The sequence below is a fragment of the Macaca mulatta genome, chromosome 10 (genome assembly GCF_049350105.2).
Source record: "Macaca mulatta isolate MMU2019108-1 chromosome 10, T2T-MMU8v2.0, whole genome shotgun sequence".
Lineage (NCBI taxonomy): Eukaryota > Metazoa > Chordata > Mammalia > Primates > Cercopithecidae > Macaca > Macaca mulatta.
The window spans coordinates 13,365,964-13,388,118 of NC_133415.1; the positions used below are offsets into that span (position 1 = coordinate 13,365,964).

The following is a 22,155-nucleotide window of genomic DNA, read 5'->3' on the forward strand; positions in this document are numbered from 1 at the left end:
ACCCGCGGGACTCTGAAAGAAGTCGATTAAGGACACGTTCAAGGACATCCTGTTTTATACCAAAGGTCAAAACTTGGAAGAGATGTTGCCCAAAAGGCTGAAACTGTAAATACTTTCGTTTTTGAAACTGGAGCTTTTTAGCATGGGGTGGGCCCTTGGAATGATCTAGTTCAGCAGTTCTCAAGTTTTTTGGCCTGTTTGATCCCTTTATACTCTCAAAAATTATGGAGGAACACAAAGATTTTTTAATCATCTGGATTTTCTTTATCTATATTTACCATATTAGAAATTTAAAGTGTGAAATTTTCAAAATATTAATTCATTTAAAAATAACAATAATAAATATTTACACCTACTATGTACCCACAAAAATTAAAATTAAATTTAAAAAAAACTTTAAAAATAACTGGCCTGGTGCAGTGGCTCGTGTATACCTATAATCCCAACAATTTGGGAGGCTGAGATGGGCAGATCACCTGAGGCCAGGAGTTCGAAACCAGCCTGGCCAACATGGTAAAACCCCATCTCTACTAAAAATACAAAATTAGCTGGGCATGAGACCTCTGAAGGGGTATCATGCTTTCACAGGGGTCCCCAGGTCTTACTTTAGGAACTGCTGATATACTTTGGTCATCTTCATACTATCTTCACAGTTTTTGGCATATTCATCAACCACCTTTACAATTATGTACTTAATCACCTCTTCAAATTGGCTTACTTTTATTTATTTATTTATTTATTTAGAGACAGAGTTTCGCTCTTGTTGCCAGGCTGGAGTACAATGGCGCAATCTTGGCTTACCGCAACCTCTGCCTCCCGGGTTCAAGCAATTCTCCTGCCTCACCTTCCCAAGTAGCTGGGGTTACAGGTGTGCGCCACCACGCCCGGCTAATTTTGTATTTTTAGTAGAGACGGGGTTTTTCCGTCTTGGTCAGGCTGGTCTCAAACTCCCAACCTCAGGTGATCCACCTGCCTCACCTCACAAACTGCTGGGATTACAGGCGTGAGTCACCACGCCCAGCCTAGCTTACTTTTAAACTGACTTAAATTTATTTTGAGAGAAATGTTTTATCACTACCATAAATGGCCATCCATCCATCCAGTGCCAACCATAAAAGGTAATCAAGGCCGGGGGCGGTGGCTCACGCCTGTAATCCCAGCACTTTGGGAGGCCGAAGTGGGTGAATCACGAGGTCAGGAGTTCAAGACCAGCCTGGCAAACATGGTGAAACCCCGTCTCTACTAAAAATACAAAAAATTAGCTGGGCGTAGTGGTGGGCGCCTGTAATCCCAGCTACTCAGGAGGCTGAGGCAGGAGAATTGCTTGAACCTGGGAGGCAGAGGTTGCAGTGAGCTGAGATCGCACCACTGCACTCTAGCCTGGGTGATAGAGTGAGACTCCGTCTCAAAAAAAAAAAAGGTAACAACAACAAATCACAGTTAATGCTGAAAACACACACATATTAATAGCCATAGAAGTCCTAATAGAACATTCTAATAGAAGAACTGTTTGGAAAACCCCATTCTAGACCCACAGCTTCATCCTCTAGGCAGGGAAATCAGGTCCCAAGTAGAGGGAGGTGACAAGACCAGAGCCCAGAGTTCCAGGTGGCCAGTGTGTCCTGTGAAACCATGCCATGCTCTGCGCCCCTGCCTGGCCTCCAGGTGTGGAAATGTGTGATGCCCTTCGCAGGGGCACTCCCCTGAAGGCTGTCATCAGGGGCACGTGTGCTCGGTCACCCCTCAGGGATGACACCCTGGACTGGGTGAGCAAGATGACCTTCCCTGCCCTCACCCACCCTCTCCTTGCTACTCCTGAAAGCCATCAGCAGCTGACCTCCTGTGTCCCCATGGCTCCTGGGTCGGGGTCACAGATGCACTGCTTCCTTGGAAGCGGAGCTGGCAGAGCAGGGGCGAGTCACCTCGAGTTTCTGCCTGGGTTCTTACACCCTCCCCTGTGGGTGCTTTTAAACGTGTTTGTCAGGGCCCCAGCCATCAAATGGCAGCCTTTGGACTACCAGATTGACTGGGGTCGGGGTGAGGAGGGTTCCAGTGTCTCCCCGTGCTGAGGAGAGGCCCGCTGGGTGAGTTGACAGGCTGGGGCAGGCAGCCAAGGGTTCCTTTGCTCTTCACTTCCCCGAGCAGTTACACGTCTTACCCTCTCTCATCCCCGACAGAAAGACAACGTGGAGATGATCAAGGCCCTCATTGTGTTTGGAGCAGAAGTGGACACCCCGAATGACTTTGGGGAGACTCCTACATTCCTAGCCTCCAAGATCAGCAGACGTATGTGTTTGCACTCTGGGGCCGGAGTGGGGCGAGGGTTGGGTGGATGCAGGGACTGAGGAGGAGGGAAGTCCCAGTCATCAGGCACCAGCATCCTGTGCTGACCTGCCCTGCTCAGAGCTGCCAGGAGCACCTCTTACTCTGAGGGGGGGCTACCTTACCCAAGCGCAAGGGCCCTGAGCAGCAGATGCAGGCCCACCAAGGGTCTTGCCATACCAACATCCTCTTCCATGCAGCCCCGCTCCCACCCCAGGTGCTAAGACTCCCAGCAGGGGTGGGGACAGGAGAGCCAGCAGCAGCCCTTTTCTTCTACTGTTGGGGAATTCACTGATGGAACCACTGGCTAGAATGACCCTAGGGTGCATGCACTATACTGCATGAGCTCTGGGCATGCCTGTGTGGACAGGAGTGCATGGCCACGTGCTGCACGCTCGCCCAGTGAGCCTTCGCTTCTGAGCTGGACAGAGCAGATCCTCCTCACCAGAGGCCTGGAGCCTGCTCTGGAGGGTTTCAGGAGCTGTGGGGGTCACTGATGGCACCAGTTTGTGTGTGCCAGTGCACACGTGTGTGTCTGCATGCACCACATCTGTGGCCTCCTTTCCAGCAATCCCATCCATCCAGTGGAGTAGGTGCCCACTGGCTGGCTCATTAGTCCCTTTGGAACCCTGAACTATCCACTTAGCATTTTTGAGAATCACTGAAAGTGGCCGTGGGAACCCTGCTTTCTTAGTTGGAGTACAAGGAAAGAAGGAGTTCCCACAGTCATCAGGCAGGGTGACAGTGACCTCCTCTTCCCATATCCTCCTTCCCTGACCTTAGGAAGCTGCTTGGGATGTACCAGCCTGGGGGCAGCACTCCCTGTCAGGGTGGGCTGAGGCCTCTGGAGCAGCCCGCGTGCCCAGGGCCTGGTAGCTGGGATGGGACGCAGTGTGGAAACGAGGGGCCTCTCCTTTGCATGTTGACATCGTTTCTGATCCTGTGCGGTCTCCGCTTCCCCAAACCATGACAAGTTGACACCAGGAAGGCGATCTTGACTCTGCTGAGAACCGTGGGGGCCGAATACTGCTCCCCACCCATCCACGGGGTCCCCGCGGAGCAGGGCTTTGCAGCGCCACATCACCCCTTCTCCCTGGAAAGAGCTCAGCCCCCACCGATCAGCCTAAACAACCTAGGTAGGCCTTGCCTCCCAACTCCCTCTTCTCCAGCTGGTTCCCAGGCCCCTGGATCAGAGCAGGCCCCACCAGAGCAACAGGATCCCCAGGATGGAAGTCACTGAAGGCAGCAGGGGAGGATGGAGCCAGAGTTGTCAGCCTCCAGGCAGCCAGCAACCCAGAGATCCCAGAGGCCTAGGGCATCCCTGGCTGATGTGCCACGCTCTGTTGCCCCTGAGAGGGTGTGCCCTGAACACAATCTCAGGCCTGGGCATTTCCAGTGGCACCCATAAGGTCGCTGCTGTCATGGCCCTCCTGTCCCCGGGGTGCTCAAGGTGGGCAGTGAGGAGTGCTGTCAGGACTGGGGGCCCAGGCCCTCTGGCTTCTCCTCTCTCACTCTGGCTTGACCTCTGTCACACTGTTTGAATCTCAGTTGGGCCTGAGACCTGTGTGTCCCCTTCCTGACCCCATGGTGACTTTCAGAAATTGAATGTGGCCAGGCAGCCAGCATCTGCCCCGGTACATCCTTCGTGCCCAGGGAGATACCCCCAGACTAGTCGGGACCCTTCTCTGGGCTTTCTGTGGGCTGGCCCACCCAGGGACCTCAATGGTTTGGGAGTGGGGTCCCCTGAAAAGAGGGCAGCCAGGAGCCAGTCCTTGGCAAGCCAGACTTTTAACTGTGGAGGCGGCAGCACCTCCAGCCAGGGTAGCCCGACCAAGTCTGGAGCTCTGGAGAGGCACCGTGACCACAGCCTCCAGTCCTTCTGGCTCTACCTCCCTCTCCCCTCCCAGGAACTCCTCCCTCCACCTCCCATCTTTGTCTCTCAATTTTGCAGGCAGTCACCCAAGCCAGGCTGGATGGTGGGCCTGGGGTGCGGCGCCAGATGGGTAACGCCCTGGGCCTGGAGAGGCTGCCGAGCCTCGCCATGCGACATTAGCTCTAGCTGTCATTCCCTAACTTGTCCTTCTCAGCTGCACACACACCACACGCCCCTTCCCCTGCACCCTGTCCCTGGCGCTCTGTCCACGGCCTCTCTCGGCCGCTCTCCTGCTTCCCTTGTTCACTGTGCAGCCATGTGCCCTGGGAAGGGGGAGACACTGCTTCGCAGCCATCGGTTCTGCTCTGCTGCTTCTAGACTCTGCGCAGTGGTGGGGGGCTGTCAGAGTTGGGGTCACGCAGGCTGCTGCGCCAGGCACCTGGGGACTGGGCTGCTTGTCAGGAGGGGCAGCTAGTCAATTGGGTGGACATGGGGCAGGCCTTGGACACAAAGGAAGACGTGGACAGAGTGGATGGTGGGCCTGATCCCAGAGGCCACTGGGATTTCCAGACCTGGGATCAGGACAAGGGATGTCTCCCTTCATCTATGAACTTAAACCCCGAGGAACGTCCTGACTCGGCCTTTTGACTAAATGACCCTGGGCAAATCACGGACCCGCTTAGAGCCTCACCTGTCAATAGGGAATAAGAATTCTTAGGCCCCAGGTGGTTAGCAGCAGCATCGGCTCTGATGCAAGAAGAAGCACTTTGTCTGAAGAGGACACACAAGGGTATTCATGCCTCAGGGTTTCAAGAGGAAGAGATTGAGGGGAACCTGGGAGCTGGCTGGGCAGGGTAGGGAGCCCTTCCCAGAGCAGTGGGCCCCCCTTTCCACTCCAGCCCATTTCTCTCCTGTGGCCTCTGGCTCAGCGTTCTCCTGGGACAGAGTCCTTCCTGGGGGGAAGGGACAGATGACCGGGGAGTGGGGTGAGGGCGTGGCCATGGTGAGGCACAGCCCAGGTTTGATCTAGGGACCCTGGGGTGGCAGGGCTTGGGGACCCGCCTGTCCACAGCATGCCCTGCTCTGTGCCTCACAGAACTGCAGGATCTCATGCACATCTCGCGGGCCCGGAAGCCAGCGTTCATCCTGGGCTCCATGAGGGACGAGAAGCGGACGTAAGTGGATTGAGAGTGGGGGCAGAAAGGGGAATGTGTGCGCTTTCCTATCCCTCACCCACCCCGTCGTGGGTTCAAGGCTTTTTACTCTGCACCCCCACAGCCGGCGAGATGGCTTTGCTCCTAGTCGTACAGTTCTCAGCAGAGACAGAATTCACTCTGGGGACCAGCCCAGGGTGCCAGGCTTCTTGGATTCAGTGGGGCTGGCGCAGTGTTCTGGCCTCCCTCCCTGACCTCCTCGAGCCATGAGTGGATGGTGGGCCTGATCCCGGAGGCCACTGGAGATGCCCGGGTCCCCCCTGGGGAGATCTCAGCAGCTGCTTCCCGCTGCTCCTACCGGCTTCCTTAACCACCTCCCTCTGCAGAATAGTGGAGTGGGCTGCCTTCCCCAGCACCTGCTCTATACCCAGGCCCATTTTAAGAGGCGGGCCTGGGTGACAGGATGCAAAGAGACGACGCTCAGGCCTTGCCCTTCAGGCATAATCCCGGGTGCTTGGAATCAGTGCCAGCGGGCACGGCAAGGTACCAGGACAAATGCGTTTCCAGCTACTGCTGTCGCCCCCTCCCTTTATTGCTGCGGTTGATTCATTTATTCTGTATTAGTCTCTCATGTTCCTAACAACCTTCCCAGGGAGGAATTAGTAACCTTGTTTCACAGGTGCAGAGCCTGAGCCCCCGAGAGGTTAAGTGACTTGCTCAGGGTCACAGAGTGAGTGTCAGGGTGGCGACTCACACCCAGGTCTTCCGAACTCACGTCCTTTGTGCTACCCCAGGCTCTCTCTGGGTTCTTTGTGGACTCTATACCTAGTACCAGTGCCCTGCAGGGAAAGCTCTCTTCTCAGAATCAGAGGCAGCTCCACTCCCAGGGCCAGGCAGTGATCGTGCAGCTCTGTGGGTCCTCACACGTCGCACTCACTTCCATGCCACCCTGTTGTGTGCCCTGGAGGTGCCCCTGCCCCATCAGCATTCCCTCCCCTGTGCCCCCTGCATGCTTGTGCACACACGCACACAGTATACATGCATGCACGTGCACCCACATGCACCCGCATGCACACGCATGCATGCCCACATGCAAACACATGGACACACGCGCACACACACATGCATGTACACACACACACATACACACACACACACCTGTGCAGGGGCTGAGGTGAGGCAGCTGTACCTGAGGGAGGACCCACATTCCCAAGGGAGGAGAAGCAGATTCCCCAGATTCTGGAGCCTCAGAACCCTCCCTGGAGCAGGGCCAAGGTGAGAGTCCAGAGACCCCTTGGTACCTCCCCACTTGGGCCTTCCAAGCTACAGAGCCCTGCGCCCTCTTGGTTCATGTCTGTCGCCAGCCCCGCATCTTCAGGAGTCTTGCTTGTTTGCTTTGGCCTCCAGCAACAGCATAGCCTCCCCTGCCACCTCTGGACTTACTGGGGGGCTGGGTACCTGGTCCAGGAAAAGACCCCTAGAGGTGGGACCTGGGCCTCCTCCATTTATCAGCCCTCTCAGGCACCTCCTGCATCCCCTTGACACACAGTGCTGTGCAGAGCAGAGCAGAGGTGGCCTCTGCCCTGGTGGAGCTTCCAGGTCAGCGCAGGAGAGAGTAAAAGAAAGATTGCGAACGGAATGGAAGCAGCCTCCACCAGGAAGCAGGTGGAGCAGGCTGGCCGTGCGGGAGGGTCCCGATGGCGTCAGGGCAGGCTTCTCTCAGGCAGTGACATTCAAGCTGAGATGGGAAGATGAGAAGATCAGAGGAAGGTTCCAGGCTGAACCGACCACAAAGGCGTTCCCCCAGGGCATGGCCAGTGAGGACAGGCAGGATGTGGGGAGACGTGTCAGAGCGCTCTGGAGAACATGTGACTCAAGAGGTGGCAGACCCGGGTCCAGGTCGAGTCCACATCCATGTGACTTGGTTCCCGTCACCTAACCTCTGAGCGACACTCCCTCCTTCACTCAAAAATATGCACAGAGAGCAGGTACAGTGGCTCCTGCCTGTAGTTCCAGCTATTCAGGAGTCTGAGGTGGGAGGATCACTTGAGCCCAGAAGGTTGAGGCTGCAGTGAACTGTGATTGTGCCACTGCACACCAGCCTGGGTGACAGAGGGAGACCTGTCTCAATCAATCAATCAATAAGGCCAGGCACGGTGGCTTGCGCCTGTAATCCCAGCACTTTGGGAGGCCGAGGCAGGCAGATCACCTGAGGTTGGGAGCTCAAGACCAGCCTGGCCAACATGGAGAAACCCCGTCTCTACTAAAAATACAAAATTAGCTGGGTGTGGTGGCGGGCGCCTGTGATCCTAGCTACTCGGGAGGCTGAGGCAGGAGAATCGCTTGAACCCAGGGGGTGGAGGTTGTGGTAAGCCGAGATCACGTTATTGCACTCCAGCCTGGGCAAAAAGAGTGAAACTCCGTCTCTGAATAAATAAATGAGCACAGGGATGTCAGGAAGGGTCTACCTCAGGGGCATTTGGGACAATGACATGGGCTAATAATGCTGGTGGTACCCCTCCCACAGCCCCTGACATGAACCTCTTCCTTCCTCCCTACCTGCTCTTCCCCTGCTTCTCCCACCTTGTGTGGAGGACCCTGACACCCACTTACTGCCCGTTCCTGGCCTGGCTGTAGGGCCCGGCCCCTCCTCCCCCAGCCTTGTTTAATTCCAACAGACTTTATCAGGCATCTGCTTTGGGTCAGGCCTGATACTGACCAAAATCAGGTGTCCCAAGTTGGGGAGACTGGCCCAGAGCCTGCTGGGATGGTCCCTGATCAATGAGATCACCCCCTGGCCTTCCTTTCCCTTTCTCTGTTGCACTCTCCAGCCCCTGAAATACTAGACATTTGTTCCTTTACTGCCCTCACCCCCACCCTCACTGCCCTGCATAGGACAGAAGTTCCTCGGGTCTGTCTGGGTCTGTCTGCCAGGGCACAGCTGCAGGGGACAAGGGCCGTGAGGGCGGATGTAAAGTGCTGGGCTGTGGCCGGACCTTCCTCTCTCCCACTGCTGTTCCCACTTCAGCCACGACCACCTGCTGTGCCTGGACGGAGGAGGAGTGAAAGGCCTCATCATCATCCAGCTCCTCATCGCCATCGAGAAGGCCTCGGGTGTGGCCACCAAGGACCTGTTTGACTGGGTGGCGGGCACCAGCACTGGAGGCATCCTGGCCCTGGCCATTCTGCATGGTGAGGGCGGCCCCGGGGATGGGGCCAGGTGGGGCTGGGGCCTGTCCTCAAAGAGGCCGAGTTCATTTTCAGGGCTTTGCAAAAAGAGAGTGGAGGGGTAGGGGAGGGCTATAAGCCCTTTGTGGAGGTGGGGGTGGGGGCTGCAGGTACTGGGGTCCCAGGCTGGAGGGAGAAGGGCTGGGCACATGGGCTTAGGTTTGGGCATCCCCCACCCTCTGGCCACAGAGGGTAGAGCTGGCTGTGAAATTTCAGCATAGGAAGCATTTTCTATCGATTACCTTAACCCGTCCTCCCCTCAACCCTGCAAAGCAGGCACCAGGGGCCACACAGCCTGCACATAAGGAATCCCGTTCCAGGGTGCACGCAGCAGGCAGTCTCAGAAATGAGGAGCCACTGAGCCTCAGGATGCCAGAGCCCTCGCCTGCACACTTCATTTTTACTGGGAAATTTTATTGAAATTAAGTCCCCAGGCCGGGAGGGATGATGTGAAGTCACATAGCTCATCCGTGGAGTTGCTGGGCTGGAGCGCAGTCCCCTAGACTCCCAGCCTGGCACTTCCCAGGCCACAGGCCACTGTGTCGTCTCCTTTCATTGCCACTTTGCAAAGACGCCTAGCTTGCTGGACAAATAGCCGGGTGGCCAGTGTTGTGATGGCTCCTCTCTGGAGCTGTCTGAACTTCTAGGTGCTGACAGGTGGGGAGGGGCACTCCCAGATCAGGGTCCTCAGCTCCCCCCAACCCCCTGGGCATTGTCCTGGGACTCAACATCTCTGACTGGCGCCCCTGCCCCTGTGCTGGTCAGATTCCATTTTTCTCCAGAGTGCCCCCACATGTGGATCCTGGTCATGCAAAGTCTTGGAGGTGCCAGGGGAGGACTCCCCACCCTGGGGTGGGTATCAGGGTCTGTGGGCCAGGCCTATGTTGGATGCTAGGGATGCAGAGCTGAGGCAGGCATACCCCCAGCCTCAGGAGCAGGGGGCTCAGGCAGTCCAGGAGGTGCTGGGGACAGAGTCCCATGGATGGAGGAGAAGAGTCATCTGTCAAGTTGCCGGGACTTTAGTGTCCGCAGCAGTTTCTTGACTGGTATTTCATTTCCTTTTGGTGATTCTCACCATAGCCCTGCAAGGTGAGCAGATGGGGAAACTAAGAACCAGAGAGGATCGCCCAGTGAACTGGGCAGTCAGGACTGGGTCTCCAGCTGTGCACCCAGCTCTCTCCCCCGGCCTCAGGGTCCTAGCATCCCCTCTCTAGTCTTCCATAGGGTCCAAGGGTGGGCACAAGGTCTGAGCAGGCAGAGTGGGTAGAGTCCTAGCTTCTCCACAAGGGCCACATCCTTCTTCAGGGACCATTTCTTCCCCATCCAGGGTCTTCCCCATCCAGGGTCTTGAGACCTTCCCACAAGGTCTGAGCAGGCAGAGTGGGCAGAGTCCTAGCTTCCTCTCCAAAAGGACCACGTCCTTCTTCAGAGACCATTTCTTCCCCATTCCGGGACCATTTCTTCCCCATCCATCCCCCTGGGGAATTTGAGAGGTGTCCTGGCTGACCCATTGGTGGGCAGATGCCCTCATTTCAGCTACCCTCTGCTTGTACATCCCTGGTCCTGGGGAACTCACTGCCTCACTGGGGAGGTGGGGCAGCTTCTCCTTCCTAGAGGTGCAGCCGGCCCCTTGGCCCTGTCTGTTCTGAAGGCTCAAAGGACAGGGCTGTTCCTTGTTTTCTGTGACAAACAAGGTGGGTCTAACTTTTATAAGCTTTTACTCTTCAGGGGCTCTTCTTTAAGGAAAATAATACAAAATCATGAATACAAAATGAGGTGCAGAGCCTCGGGGCTGCTGAAGCGAGGCTTCAGTGGTTTTTGAGTCTCTCTGTTGCCCAGGCTAGAGTGCAGTGGTGCAGCTCAACTCACTGCAACCTCCGCTCCCGGGTTCACGCGATTCTCCTGCCTCTCAGCCTGCCGAGCAGCTGGGATTACAGGCTCCTGCCACCACACCTGGTGAATTTTTGTATTTTTAGTAGAGACGGGGTTTCACCATGTTGGGCAGGCTGGTCTCAAACTCCTGACCTCAAGTGCTCCACCCGCCTCAGCCTCCCAAAGTGCAGGGATTACAGGCGTGAGCCACCATGCCCAGCCGGAAGGGGGCTTCTGTCTGTCTGGAAAGTTGCAAAGGAAGGGCCCAGAATGTGGGTTTGCTTAGGCCTCGGTAAACCCGCTTCCTCCTGCCACCTCCTGCGCTCAGGCCCTCTGTAGGCTGTTCTCTGGGAGCCCTGCGTGTGGCCGTTGCATCTCCCCACCTCCGACCCCCTTATTCCTAGGTAAGTCCATGGCCTACATGCGTGGCGTGTACTTTCGCATGAAGGATGAGGTGTTCCGTGGCTCCAGGCCCTACGAGTCCGGGCCCCTGGAGGAATTCCTGAAGCGGGAATTTGGGGAGCACACCAAGATGACGGACGTCAAGAAACCCAAGTAAGCCTGGCGCACTGGGGCCGTGACCGCAGCTGTGCCCACTGTGGCTGTTCCCTGGGGACAGAGGGCTCCCTGTCCTGCTGGGGGAGGGGGAAAGCACCCCACGCTTGAGGGGAGCAGAGGGAACCCCCTTCCCAGGGAGGCAGAGGGCTGGAGTGTGGTTCTCACTTGGGCATGCAGACACCTGCTGCGCGCAGGAGGGGTGTGGCCTGGTGGGCCTGGCCCTGCCCTGCCTGGCCAAGGGTCTGGGACTTGCCTGGAAAGAGCCTGGGCCTCCCTTCTCTGAGACCACCTGGGCAGAGGCTGGGTTTTTGCTGACCAGGCAAAAAGAACCCACTGGCCTTTCAAATGACACGGCTAAATCTTTTCTCACATTTCAGACAGCACTTGCTCCCAGGATCAGACTACTAGGTTATAATCAGAGGGCTTTAGTCCTGCCTTTAATTTAAGGTCTATAAGACTTGAACTAATTTAAGTCAGACTAAAGGAGAAAGTCACATTTCTAGGAAGCATTTGTTTGGGAGGCCCCAGTCCTAGGACTAAGCAATGCATCCCATTTGGGGCCGGATGAAAGGTGTGTTCCAGGAGGAGCATTTTGAGCATTTCTGAGTGATTTTTTTCATATTTTGAAAGTGAGTCTCTCCCAGTCTTAGGGGCCCGGCATCCTGTCTGTGGTCTTCCCCAGGGTCCAAGGCCAGGGACCTTAAATCTTTTTCCCACTCTGTGGCTTGTCTTTTTGCTCTGTGGTGTTTCTAGGTTTATTTTTATTATTTTTATTTTTTTGGTGGGCCCATGTTCTTAATGGGGTAGATAATATTTATAAATATTTTTCTTCTTGTAGTTTGCGATTTTTTCCTTTCTCTCTTTTTTTTGAAAAAGGGTCTTGCTTTGGGGCCCAGGCTGGAGTATATTGCCATGAACACGGCTTACTGCGGCCTCAACCTCCTGGGCTCAAGAAGTCCTCCCATCTCAGCCTCCTGAGTAGCTGGGACTACTGGCATGTGCCAACACGTGTATTTTTTGTAGAGATGGGGTTTCACCATGTTGCCCAGGCTAGTCTTGAACTCCTGAGCTCAGGTGATCCTCCCGCCTTGGCCTCCCGTTACAGGCGTCAGCCACTGTGCCCAGCCTAGTTTGTGCTTGTTATGTCTCATTCACGAACCCCTTTGCTGCCCCCAGGCAGCATGCGATTCTCCTGTGTCAAGTTGGAAAGCTCTCTAGATCTGCCTTTTACATTGAGATCTTTTATCAACCTGGAATTGATTTTTGTATGAGGGTGAAGTCCAAGATCCAATTGAATGTTTTCCACATGGTTGGATGATTGGCCGATTTTCCCAGCCCCATCTGTGAAGTCCGTCCTTCCCTCTGCTTCCTCAGCAGTGGGTCAAGCGTCCCTCTGTGCCTGGATCTGCTCCAGGCTGTGTTCTGTTCCACTGGTTGGAAAGCTGTCCCTGTGCCCATGACTCCAGCTGTGTGGTGAGTCCTGGTGTCTGGACGGCAGATCCTCCACCTTGGCCTTCTTCAAGAACATCGTGGCTATTTTTTTTTTTTTTTTTTTTTTTTGAGACGGAGTCTCGCTCTGTCACCCAGGCTGGAGTGCAGTGGCCGGATCTCAACTCACTGCAAGCTCCGCCTCCCGGGTTTACGCCATTCTCCTGCCTCAGCCTCCCGAGTAGCTGGGACTACAGGCGCCCACTACCTCGCCCGGCTAGTTTTTTGTATTTTTTAGTAGAGACGGGGTTTCACCGTATTAGCCAGGATGGTCTCGATCTCCTGACCTCATGATCCACCCGTCTCGGCCTCCCAAAGTGCTGGGATTACAGGCTTGAGCCACCGCGCCCGGCCCATCGTGGCTATTCTTGGGGGCGGTAGAGAGAAGCGGATACAAGCATTGACCCTGAAGTTTCTACCTCTTCTCAAAAGTAGGAATATGCCAGGCATGGTGGCTCAAGCCTGTAATCCCAGCTCTTTGGGAGGCTGAGGCAGAAGGATCACTTGAGGCCAGGAGTTCGAGACCAGCCTGGGCAACAAAGTGAGACCCTCATCTCTACAACAAAATTAAAACTAACAGGTAGCTGGGCATGGTGGCGTTATGGCTGTAGTCCCAGCTACTTGAGAGGCTGAGGTGGGAGGATCACTTGAGCCCTGGAGGCTGAGGCTACAGTGGTCTGTGATCCCATCACTGCTCTCCAGCCTGGGCAATAGAGTGAGACCCTGCCTTAAAAAAAAAACACACACACACACACAAATTATAAAAAGAAAAATATTTATAAATTCTACTCCATTAAAAACATGGTTCCACCCAAATAAATACAACAAAAACATCATAAAGGGAGTAAAAAGACAAGCCACAGAGTAGGAGAAAAGGGCCGGATGCAGTGGCTCACGCCTGTAATCCCAGCACTTTGGGAGGCCGAGGCAGGTGGATCACGAGGTCAAGAGTTCAAGACCAGCCTGACCAAGATGGTGAAAACCTGTCTCTACTAAAAATACAAAAATTAGCCAGGCGCAGTGGCAGGCGCCTGTAATCCCAGCTACTCGGGAGGCTGAGGAAGGAGAATTGCTTGAACCTGGTGGGTGGAGGTTGCAGTGAGCTGAGATCGTGCCACTGACTCCAGCCTGGGCGACAGAGTGATACTCCATCTCAAAAAAAAAAAAAAAAAAAAAGAGTAGGATAAAAGATTTCAAATCCATACATCCATCAAAGGACTCATTTTCAAAATATGAAAAGATCATTCAGAAATGCTCAAAATAGTAACCACCATTTTGCTTTCTCTTCCTATGAGTTTGACTACTCCAGGTACTGTTAAGTAAAATTTGTGGGGGATAATTGGTTTGGACCAGGATTCTGTACCAGGCCCAACAGACCAAACCAATATGGAGTCACTCATGCCAAGTGAACCTAGTTAGCTTAGGCATATACCCATGTAATAAATAGCTGAGTTCTGGTTAGCTACAACAGCTGAGCTTTAATCAATCATAGATGGCCACCTGATTCAAACAAGGCAAACCAATTAAGCTCCACACGTCACTTTGGTTTTCAGCCCATCAACGCTGCCTAACCACGTTTCAGGCCAGAGTTCTTTGAACCTATTCTGGTTTTGTGGGCTGTCTCTCAGTTCATCAATAAAAGCCAATTAACATCTTTAAATTTGTTGCAATTTTATCTTTGACAGTACCTTATGTAAGTGGAATCATACAGTATTTGTCTTTTTGTGACTGGCTGACTGGCTGGCTGGCTGGCTTGCTTGCTTGCTTGCTTTCTTTCTTTCTTTCTTTCTTTCTTTCTTTCTTTCTTTCCTTTCTTTCCTTTCTTTCCTTTCTTTCTTTCTTTTTTTAGACAGGGTCTTGCTCTTATCACCCAGGCTGAATGCAGTGGCACAATCTCGGCTCACTGCAATTTCCGCTTCCTGGGTTCAAGTGATTCTCCTGTCTCAGCCTCCCAAGTAGCTGGGATTACAGGTGCCCGCCACCACACCCAGCTAATTTTTTGTATTTCAGTACAGACAGAGTTTCACCATGTTGACCAGGCCGGTCTTGAACTCCTAACCTCGTGATCCACCCACCTCAGCCTCCCAAACTGCTGGGATTACAGGCGTGAGCCACCGCACCCGGCGATGACTGGCTTATTTCACTTGGCATCCATGTTGTAGCGTGTGTCAGAATTTCCTTCCTTTTTAAGGCTGAAAAACTCCATTGTCTGTATCCACCACATTTTGCTTCTCCATTCATCCACTGATGGATATTTTGGTTGCCACCTTTTGGCTATTGTAAATAACACTGCTGTGAACGTCAGGTGTGCAAGTACCTGTTTGAGGCCTACTCTCTATTACTAGTGCCTTCTCCAGAGAGAATTCTGATGGGTTCAGTTTGATCATATTTTAAGATTTTTGTGTCCATGCTGCTGGGGAGCTTGACCCGTTTTTTCCTATTTTGGGTTTTGAGGAAATATTTCCTCTTTTTATTTTTTTTGGAAGAGTGAGTGTAATAGTGACTTTATTTTGAATTTATGGTAGAACTTCATAGTAAATTCTTCTAGGCTTGGAGTTTGCTTGATGGGAAGATTTTTGATGATGGAATTAATTTCTTTAGTGGTTGTAAGACCACTTGGGATTTCTAAATACCTTTTTGAGTTAGTTTTGGTTAAGTGAGGTTTTTCTAGGAATGTGTCCATTTCATCTAAATCTTCAAGCTTACTGGCATAGAGTGGTTCAAAAAAAAATTTTTTTTTTTGAGACGGAGTTTCACTCTTGTCACCCAGGCTGGAGTGCAATGGTGTGATCTTGGCTCACTGAAGCCTCCTCCTCCTGGGTTCAAGCAATTCTTCTGCTTCAGCCTCCCAAGTAGCTGGGATTACAGGCATGCGCCACAACGCCTAATTTTTGTATTATTAGTAAAGACGGGGTTTCACCATGTTGGCTAGGCTGGTCTCGAACTCCTGACCTCACGTGATCCACCTGCCTCGGCCTCCCAAAGTGCTGGGATTACAGGCATGAGCCACTGCAGCCAGCCGATTCTCCTTTTTCTAATGTCTGCAGTGTCTGTTGATGCGGCCCCCTTTTCTTTCCTGATTCTGATAACAGATAACAGACATGTTTTATCAGTCTTGCCACAGGTTTTTCCATTGGATTAGCCTCTCAAAAAAACCACCTTTTGCCGAATTGCCCTCCCAAGGTTGGACCAATCTGACGCTCCTCCAGCACTGCCGGAGAGAACCTGTTTTTGGAAGATGGTGGGGGGAGAAGCCCACCTATCCCAAACAGAGATTGGAGTAGGCACTCTGCTGCCCAAGGCCCTGGGGTGTGAATGGCGGGGAAGGGGAAAGGCGAATGGGGCGGGTGGCTCAGCAGTCCTCCTGCCTCATTTCTCTCCAGGGTGATGCTGACAGGGACACTGTCTGACCGGCAACCAGCTGAACTCCACCTCTTCCGGAACTACGATGCTCCAGAAACTGTCCGGGAGCCTCGTTTCAACCAGAACGTTAACCTCAGGCCTCCAGCTCAGCCCTCAGGTTTAAACCATGTTTGATGCATCCATGGGAAGCGACTGGCCCGAGAGGCTGCAGGGTGGTGGGTGGGAGTCGTGCACTTGCCATCAGGCACCCTCACTGTGCCACCAGCCCACCCACTGTAGTGGTCTTTATTGGCTGAGGACAGGGATTGCAGGGGAGCTGTCAGGCCCCCGGCAGGTTAGAAAAGTCCCTGGAAAGTTCTCAGCTGTACCTGCCTTCCACCAGGACGAACTGGCCAGACAGTGTAGCCTTGTGGGTCCTGCTTCTGTAGAGTTCCCAGCCTCCCCTCTTCCCCCACCCCCAGCCCCCCACATGCACACCCTGAGATCTGGAGCGCATGGGTTTTATACCAGTTCCTTGTGCCACTGGGCCACCCTCCTTCCCCGCCCCTAGACCAGCTGGTGTGGCGGGCAGCCCGAAGCAGCGGGGCAGCTCCTACTTACTTCCGACCCAATGGGCGCTTCCTGGACGGCGGGCTGCTGGCCAACAACCCCACACTGGATGCCATGACCGAGATCCATGAGTACAATCAGGACCTGATCCGCAAGGTGAGTGCCGCAGGCCAAATGCCTGGACCCGCCGCTCCCTGGAGCCAATCCTGTTTCAGCAAACCGTGCTAGGGACTGACCCCCAGGACAGCAGGTGGCTTTTACACATGCACTTATTCATATGTGCACGCAGGGCAACTTGATCTCACTGGAACCTGTTCCGCGGGTGGGGTCTGCCTGAAGCACTGTGCTAAGGGGGGGTCTGAGGACCACTGTGCTCTAAGTGTGCATGAATGGGGAGGGCAGCATGCGTACCATGAACGTACCCCTCGAGCCAGCCTGGGGATAGGACACGTGTTTGCCCTTGAGCTCACCTCTGTGGATAGACAGTCCACCAGGAATGCCTGCCCCCACCGGTTGCTGGTGCTGTGGTGGAGGACCGTGATGCCTCTGCTAAAACGCCTGGGGGCTCGGAAAGGGCTCCATGGAACAGGGGACCCATCCTGAGGCCTTTGGGGACAGAGCAGTGCAGAATCAGTGATCTGGAGGAAGAGCAGCAGCCCCCCTGCGGAGGTACAGCAGAGGCTGGCAGGACCCAGCATGCTAGGGGAGGCCCTGTGGTGCGGCGGGCAGTGGGTGACCAGGGTGGGCGAGCACGGTGGCTGAGCTCGGGCCCTGGAGCCAGAGCGCATCTGGGGGTCCTGATTCTGCCCGCGCTCACTGCAGCTACTGAATGGGGCCATCATAGCGCCTGCCTGGGGAGGCTGCGAGGCCTTGGCATGCTGTTGGCTGTGAAATGTTCACAGCAGCGCTGGGAGCCTCAGCTCCATCCTTGATGCTGTGGTTTCCCGAAGCCCCAGGGCATCCTGGGCGGCGCAGCAGAGGCTCTGGGCGGACAGAGAAGGGAGCGCCCTCTAGGGGCCAGACCAGGCAGGGCGGGCTTCCTGCAGGCGGCAGAGACTTTCAGACCCTAGCCAGTCTAACTCTCCTATTGCGTGCGGATGGGGAGCCTGGGACCCCAAGTGGGAGGCATCACCTAAGATCATCCTGCAAATTGGCAGCAGAGCTTGTTCGGAAACAAACGAGAGAAGCAGCGGCTGGGCACGGTGGCTCACGTCTGTAATCCCAGCACTTTGGGAGGCCGAGGCAAGCGGATCACGAGGTTAGGAGATCTAGACCATCCTGGCTAACACGGTGAAACCCCGTCTCTACTAAAAATACAAAAAAATTAGCCGGGCGTAGTGGCAGGTGCCTGTAGTCCCAGCTACTCGGGAGGTTGAGGCAGGAGAATGGTGTGAACCCAGGAGGTGGAGCTTGCAGTGAGCCAAGATCGCACCACTGCAGCCCAGCCTGGGCAACACAGCGAGACTCTGTCTCAAAAAAAAAAAAAAGAGAGAGAGAGAGAGAGGCAACACCCAGGGCTCGGGTTCAAGCCTTAGCCCCTACTTCCCTACCATGTGGCCCTGGCAGCTGCTTCCGGGCCTGAGCTTTGCTGAGAGCCCTCATTTGCAAACTGGGTGATTGGTGCCCTCTCCACAGACTGGCTGGAGATTAAATGAAGTAATGATGCAAACACCTGGCAAATCACTGACACCAAGAAACACCCTCTACCTTTCCTCCCCTGGCCGCGACTTGAGTTGGGCCAGGATCAGATGGGGTGAGCGGGATCCTTCTCGCAGCTGGTGTATGTGTGGTACTGTTGGTACAAAGGTGCTATCCTGAGCAGATGGCATGTGATGCCCACGCCAGCCCTTCCGGGGGTGGCTGGAAATCATGCCAGGCGTGCTCTTGCCACCAGAGACCTCTTGCCCTGTTCTCATGTGCCGCAGAGCCCAGTCTTGGGCCTCCCCTTGACGCTCCCCTTACCTGTAGAAGGTCCTTTCTGACTGCCCCTGTCCTGTTCCCAACAGGGTCAGGCCAACAAGGTGAAGAAACTCTCCATCGTTGTCTCCCTGGGGACAGGGAGGTCCCCACAGGTGCCTGTGACCTGTGTGGATGTCTTCCGTCCCAGCAACCCCTGGGAACTGGCCAAGACTGTTTTTGGGGCCAAGGAACTGGGCAAGATGGTGGTGGACTGTGTGAGTGTGGGCCCCTCCCCCAGGCCACTTCCCTCAGGGTCTGCAGCCCAGGTGGATGGCTTCCCCTCATCTTGTGGGGCCTTTGGTGTCGGGGGAGACAGCAGGGCTGTGTCCATCGCCTTTAGCCAGCTGGAGGGAGAGAGAGTCCCCAATTCGGAGTCTCAGGGCAGGGTAGGGACCCTCAGTGACCACCAGCAGGGGGGTTTTCAAACCCTTTTTAGCTGTAGATCCCTTTCTGTAAACATAGCCCAGTGTAGAAGCCCAGAATGGACAAAAAGCTCCAGAGTGGGCTGGGCACTCACCCCTATAATCCCAGCACGTTGGGAGGCTAAGGTGGGTGAATCACTTGAGCCCAGCAGTTTGAGACCAGGCTGAGCAATATAATGAGACTTCGTCTCTACAAAAAAATTAAAAACTTAGCCGGACATGGTGGTGTGTGCCTGTGGTCCCAGCTACTCAGGAGGCTGAGGTGGGAGGATTGCTTAAGCCCAAGAGGCAGAGGCTGCAGTGAGCTGTGATCATGCCACTGCACTCCAGCCTGGGCAACAGAAGGAGACCTTGTCTCAAAAAAATAAAAATAAAAAAAAAAGAAAGAAACTTCAGGGAGAGGGGACATGGAGGCCTGTCCACTCAGCCACTGCCCTTTTCCCAGCTCACCCGCTACACTTTTCCCAACTCACCATCCCTGAAAGGGCACTGCTGAGACCTCTGCCCCTCTGATTGCACAGCTGGGACAGTCCCTGCAGTCCCAGGAAGGGGTTTTGCCCGAGCCACTCTGCTGCTGTGTGGCTCAGCCCGACTCGAAAGAGCCTGGGGCTCCCGAGGCCAGGGCTCTGAGAGTGCAGGGCAGGGCCAGGCGGAGTGTGGGCCAGGTGGGGTGTGGGCCCGGCGCTCAGCAAGGCTGCTTCTCACCAGTGCACGGATCCAGACGGGCGGGCTGTGGACCGGGCGCGGGCCTGGTGCGAGATGGTCGGCATCCAGTACTTCAGGTGAGGGCTCAGCCGCCCCAGCCCTTGGCCCCGTGCCCTGGCCTGGTCGGTCTCACCGACCTTCCCTTCCCAGCCCTGGTGTGGACTTTCCCTTTCCCCAAGGGTCTGCTCTGTTCCCCAAGCCCACCCTGGTGCCAGCTGGCATCCCCTGCCCAGCCTGAGCATCCTAGGGTGACCCCTTCCTCCTGGCCCGAACAGATTGAACCCCCAGCTGGGGACGGACATCATGCTGGATGAGGTCAGTGACACAGTGCTGGTCAATGCCCTCTGGGAGACCGAGGTCTACATCTATGAGCACCATGAGGAGTTCCAGAAGCTCATCCAGCTGCTGCTCTCACCCTGAGGGCCCCCGGCCTCTTGCCGGCCCCAACGGACCTCATCCATTCAGCCCCTGCAGGCCAGGCCCAGCCACTGTCCTCCCAGGCAGATCCGGGCCCAGGCAGCTCTGCATCCATAGACAAGGCCTGGGAGAATGCCAAGCTGCCTGCCCGAGGCTGGTCCTGAAGGCCTCTCTCCCACTAACCCCGCCTTCCAGCACTTTCTGTCATTCCAGGCTGGGAAAGTCTAGAGCCCGCTTTGGCCCTTTCCCTGACTGTAAAGGACAACTGACTCCCCCATCAGCTCAAACATTAAGGGTACCCGGGTGCAACTGTGCCCCTGCCCCCAGCCACAGCCTCCCTGAGGGCCTGTGGGGCTGCCTCTGCCCTAGCCCCTAGCAAGGGCATTCCCAGGCTTCCTAGTGGGTGCAGCCCACTCCCTCTGCCGTCTGCTCCGTCACCTGAGGGCTGGGACTAGAGAAATGGGGTGTCCTGCACCCCATCAGCCAGGAAAGCCCAGGCCGCAGGAGCAGGATGCCCGTTCGACTTTACCCCTCACACCGGCCCAGCTGCTCACACTGCCCCACCCCGAGAACTCTCAGCTCTCGAAGGTCATTCCTGGGGGTTTCTTCTTCCCAATGGAAGTGGCTTAAGAGCCAAAACTGTGAAATAAACCATTTGGATTCGAGTTCACCTGTGTTGTGTGTGCAGTGGTGTGAGTTCCCCCTGCTCCCCTGAACCCCAACTCCTCTCAGCCTTGACCCTCGGCTTTGACCAGCCTTTTCCGGCCCTTAGGGTGTTCAGAGGCAGCTGCCAGGCCCACAAAGCCCAGGCAGGCCCAAGGGGGGACACAATCCTCAGCCTCATCTTGGAGGACCCAGGGAGAGCCCCATTTGTCACCCAGAGAGGCCGGGGACTCTGCATGGACAGGCAGCGCATGTGCAGGGCCAAGGTCTGCCCAGGACTGGGCAACTCCAGCGTCTGTGCTGCTGCAGCTCCAGCAGGTGGAGGAGCTGGGCGGGCCAGAGTGGCTTTGGAAGCCACAGAGGGCGTGGCCCCACGGTGAGCCGCAGGCCGGAGGACAGTGAGAAGTACAGCAGCGTTGCCCTCCAGCGGCTGCGTCCGCTGGGTCTGGCAGAGAGGGTCCTGGGGGAGGGCATTGGGCAATGCCAACCCAGTAAGGTGGGCAATGCCTGGTATAGGCAGGTGGGAGGGTGGGGCCCCCCAGGGTCAGGGGTCCTTGAGGAGGGGGTGGCCCAGGAGGGGGCTCATCCACATGGGCACTTGTATCAGCCCACGGCTCCGAGGGGTGAATAATTGAAGGGCAGGTCACACGAGCCCGCCCGTCACAGGATGCCTTCCCCACCGGGTCCGGTTACGCCCCAGATCACATTCTGACATCCCGAGCTGGTGAATAATTAAGCTGCCACTCCTCTGAGGCAGGCCTCCATCTCCAGGTCCCTCTCTGCAGCTTCCTCGCTGCCGGCCGAGCCGTGGGCACCTGAGGAACTACCCACCACTGCTCCCAGCTGTGCCATCACCACCAGCTCCCTGCCTGCTGCTCAGACCCGGCGACAGCCCCTCCATGGCCCCTGAGATGGACCAGTTCTACAGGTCCACCATGGCCATCTACAAGGTGAGCGCGTGCGTGGCCAAGCCAGGGCCTGAGCCCCTCCTCCCAGGGCGCAGAAGTCATGCCCGCTCTGGAGGACGGAGGGCCAGCCGGGGCTGCAGGTGTCCTGGAGAGGGAAGCCTGGAGCCAGGCTGGGCCGGGGTGGGTACGGGGGTAAGGATGCCTGAGAGCACTCAGCCACACAGCAGGAACCCCCAACTCCCAGATGCTGGACAAGGCAGGAGAGGGTCCAGGGCCCAGGGTGGGGAGAGTTGAGAGTCTGGATGAGAATGGCCTGGCTGCCCGGCCTGGGAATGAAGACCCTCTCTCTCTGTCTGTGTCTCATTTCTGAGCCCCTCACTCAGACTTCCTACTTCACCCCCAGGGGGTTGCTGCAGCCGCCACAGACATTTAGCACCTCCTGTGTGCAAGATCCTTTCACCTGTAAGCCTCAGGCCACCCACCTGTGAAGTCAAAAATGACCACCCTGTTTGATAGATGAGAAAACTGAGACCAAATGGGTTAAACAGCTCATTCAAGGTCATGAAGGGAGGGAGAGGCACTGCTGGGACTTGAACCGAGACCCAAGTCCAAGTCCAGGCCTAAGTCCAGGCCCGTCTCCACCATCCAGGGAGCTCTCTGCCCTGCCCCAGCCT

At 55.6% G+C, this 22,155-nt stretch overlaps 2 protein-coding genes across 26 annotated transcripts in view; both read left to right on the forward strand.

The window, feature by feature from the left end:
• The window catches only part of PLA2G6 (phospholipase A2 group VI), a 96,731-nt gene extending 76,151 nt beyond the window's left edge, over nucleotides 1–20,580 (forward strand). For 11 of the 23 annotated variants that reach the window (XM_077949626.1, XM_077949624.1, XM_077949627.1 and 8 more), the window contains 10 exons: nucleotides 2,178–2,286; nucleotides 3,297–3,458; nucleotides 5,292–5,370; nucleotides 8,378–8,541; nucleotides 10,854–11,004; nucleotides 15,879–16,015; nucleotides 16,409–16,563; nucleotides 18,414–18,581; nucleotides 19,497–19,570; nucleotides 19,769–20,580. In XM_077949626.1, coding sequence (XP_077805752.1) covers nucleotides 2,178–2,286; nucleotides 3,297–3,458; nucleotides 5,292–5,370; nucleotides 8,378–8,541; nucleotides 10,854–11,004; nucleotides 15,879–16,015; nucleotides 16,409–16,563; nucleotides 18,414–18,581; nucleotides 19,497–19,570; nucleotides 19,769–19,913 — 1,344 coding nt within the window. In that variant the 3' untranslated portion in view covers nucleotides 19,914–20,580. Of the gene's footprint in view, nucleotides 1–2,177; nucleotides 2,287–3,296; nucleotides 3,459–5,291; nucleotides 5,371–8,377; nucleotides 8,542–10,853; nucleotides 11,005–15,878; nucleotides 16,016–16,408; nucleotides 17,077–17,564; nucleotides 17,666–18,413; nucleotides 18,582–19,496; nucleotides 19,571–19,768 lie in introns of all 23 variants that reach the window. The other 12 variants (XM_077949632.1, XM_077949633.1, XM_077949634.1 and 9 more) reach the window with 2 other exon arrangements.
• Nucleotides 20,581–21,312: 732 nt separating this feature from the next.
• Nucleotides 21,313–22,155, forward strand: part of BAIAP2L2 (BAR/IMD domain containing adaptor protein 2 like 2) — a 30,471-nt gene continuing 29,628 nt past the window's right edge. For 2 of the 3 annotated variants that reach the window (XM_001092417.5, XM_028827721.2), the window contains exon 1: nucleotides 21,313–21,523. In XM_001092417.5, coding sequence (XP_001092417.2) covers nucleotides 21,473–21,523 — 51 coding nt within the window. In that variant the 5' untranslated portion in view covers nucleotides 21,313–21,472. The remainder of the gene's footprint in view (nucleotides 21,524–22,155) is intronic. The other variant, XM_077949710.1, reaches the window with a different exon arrangement.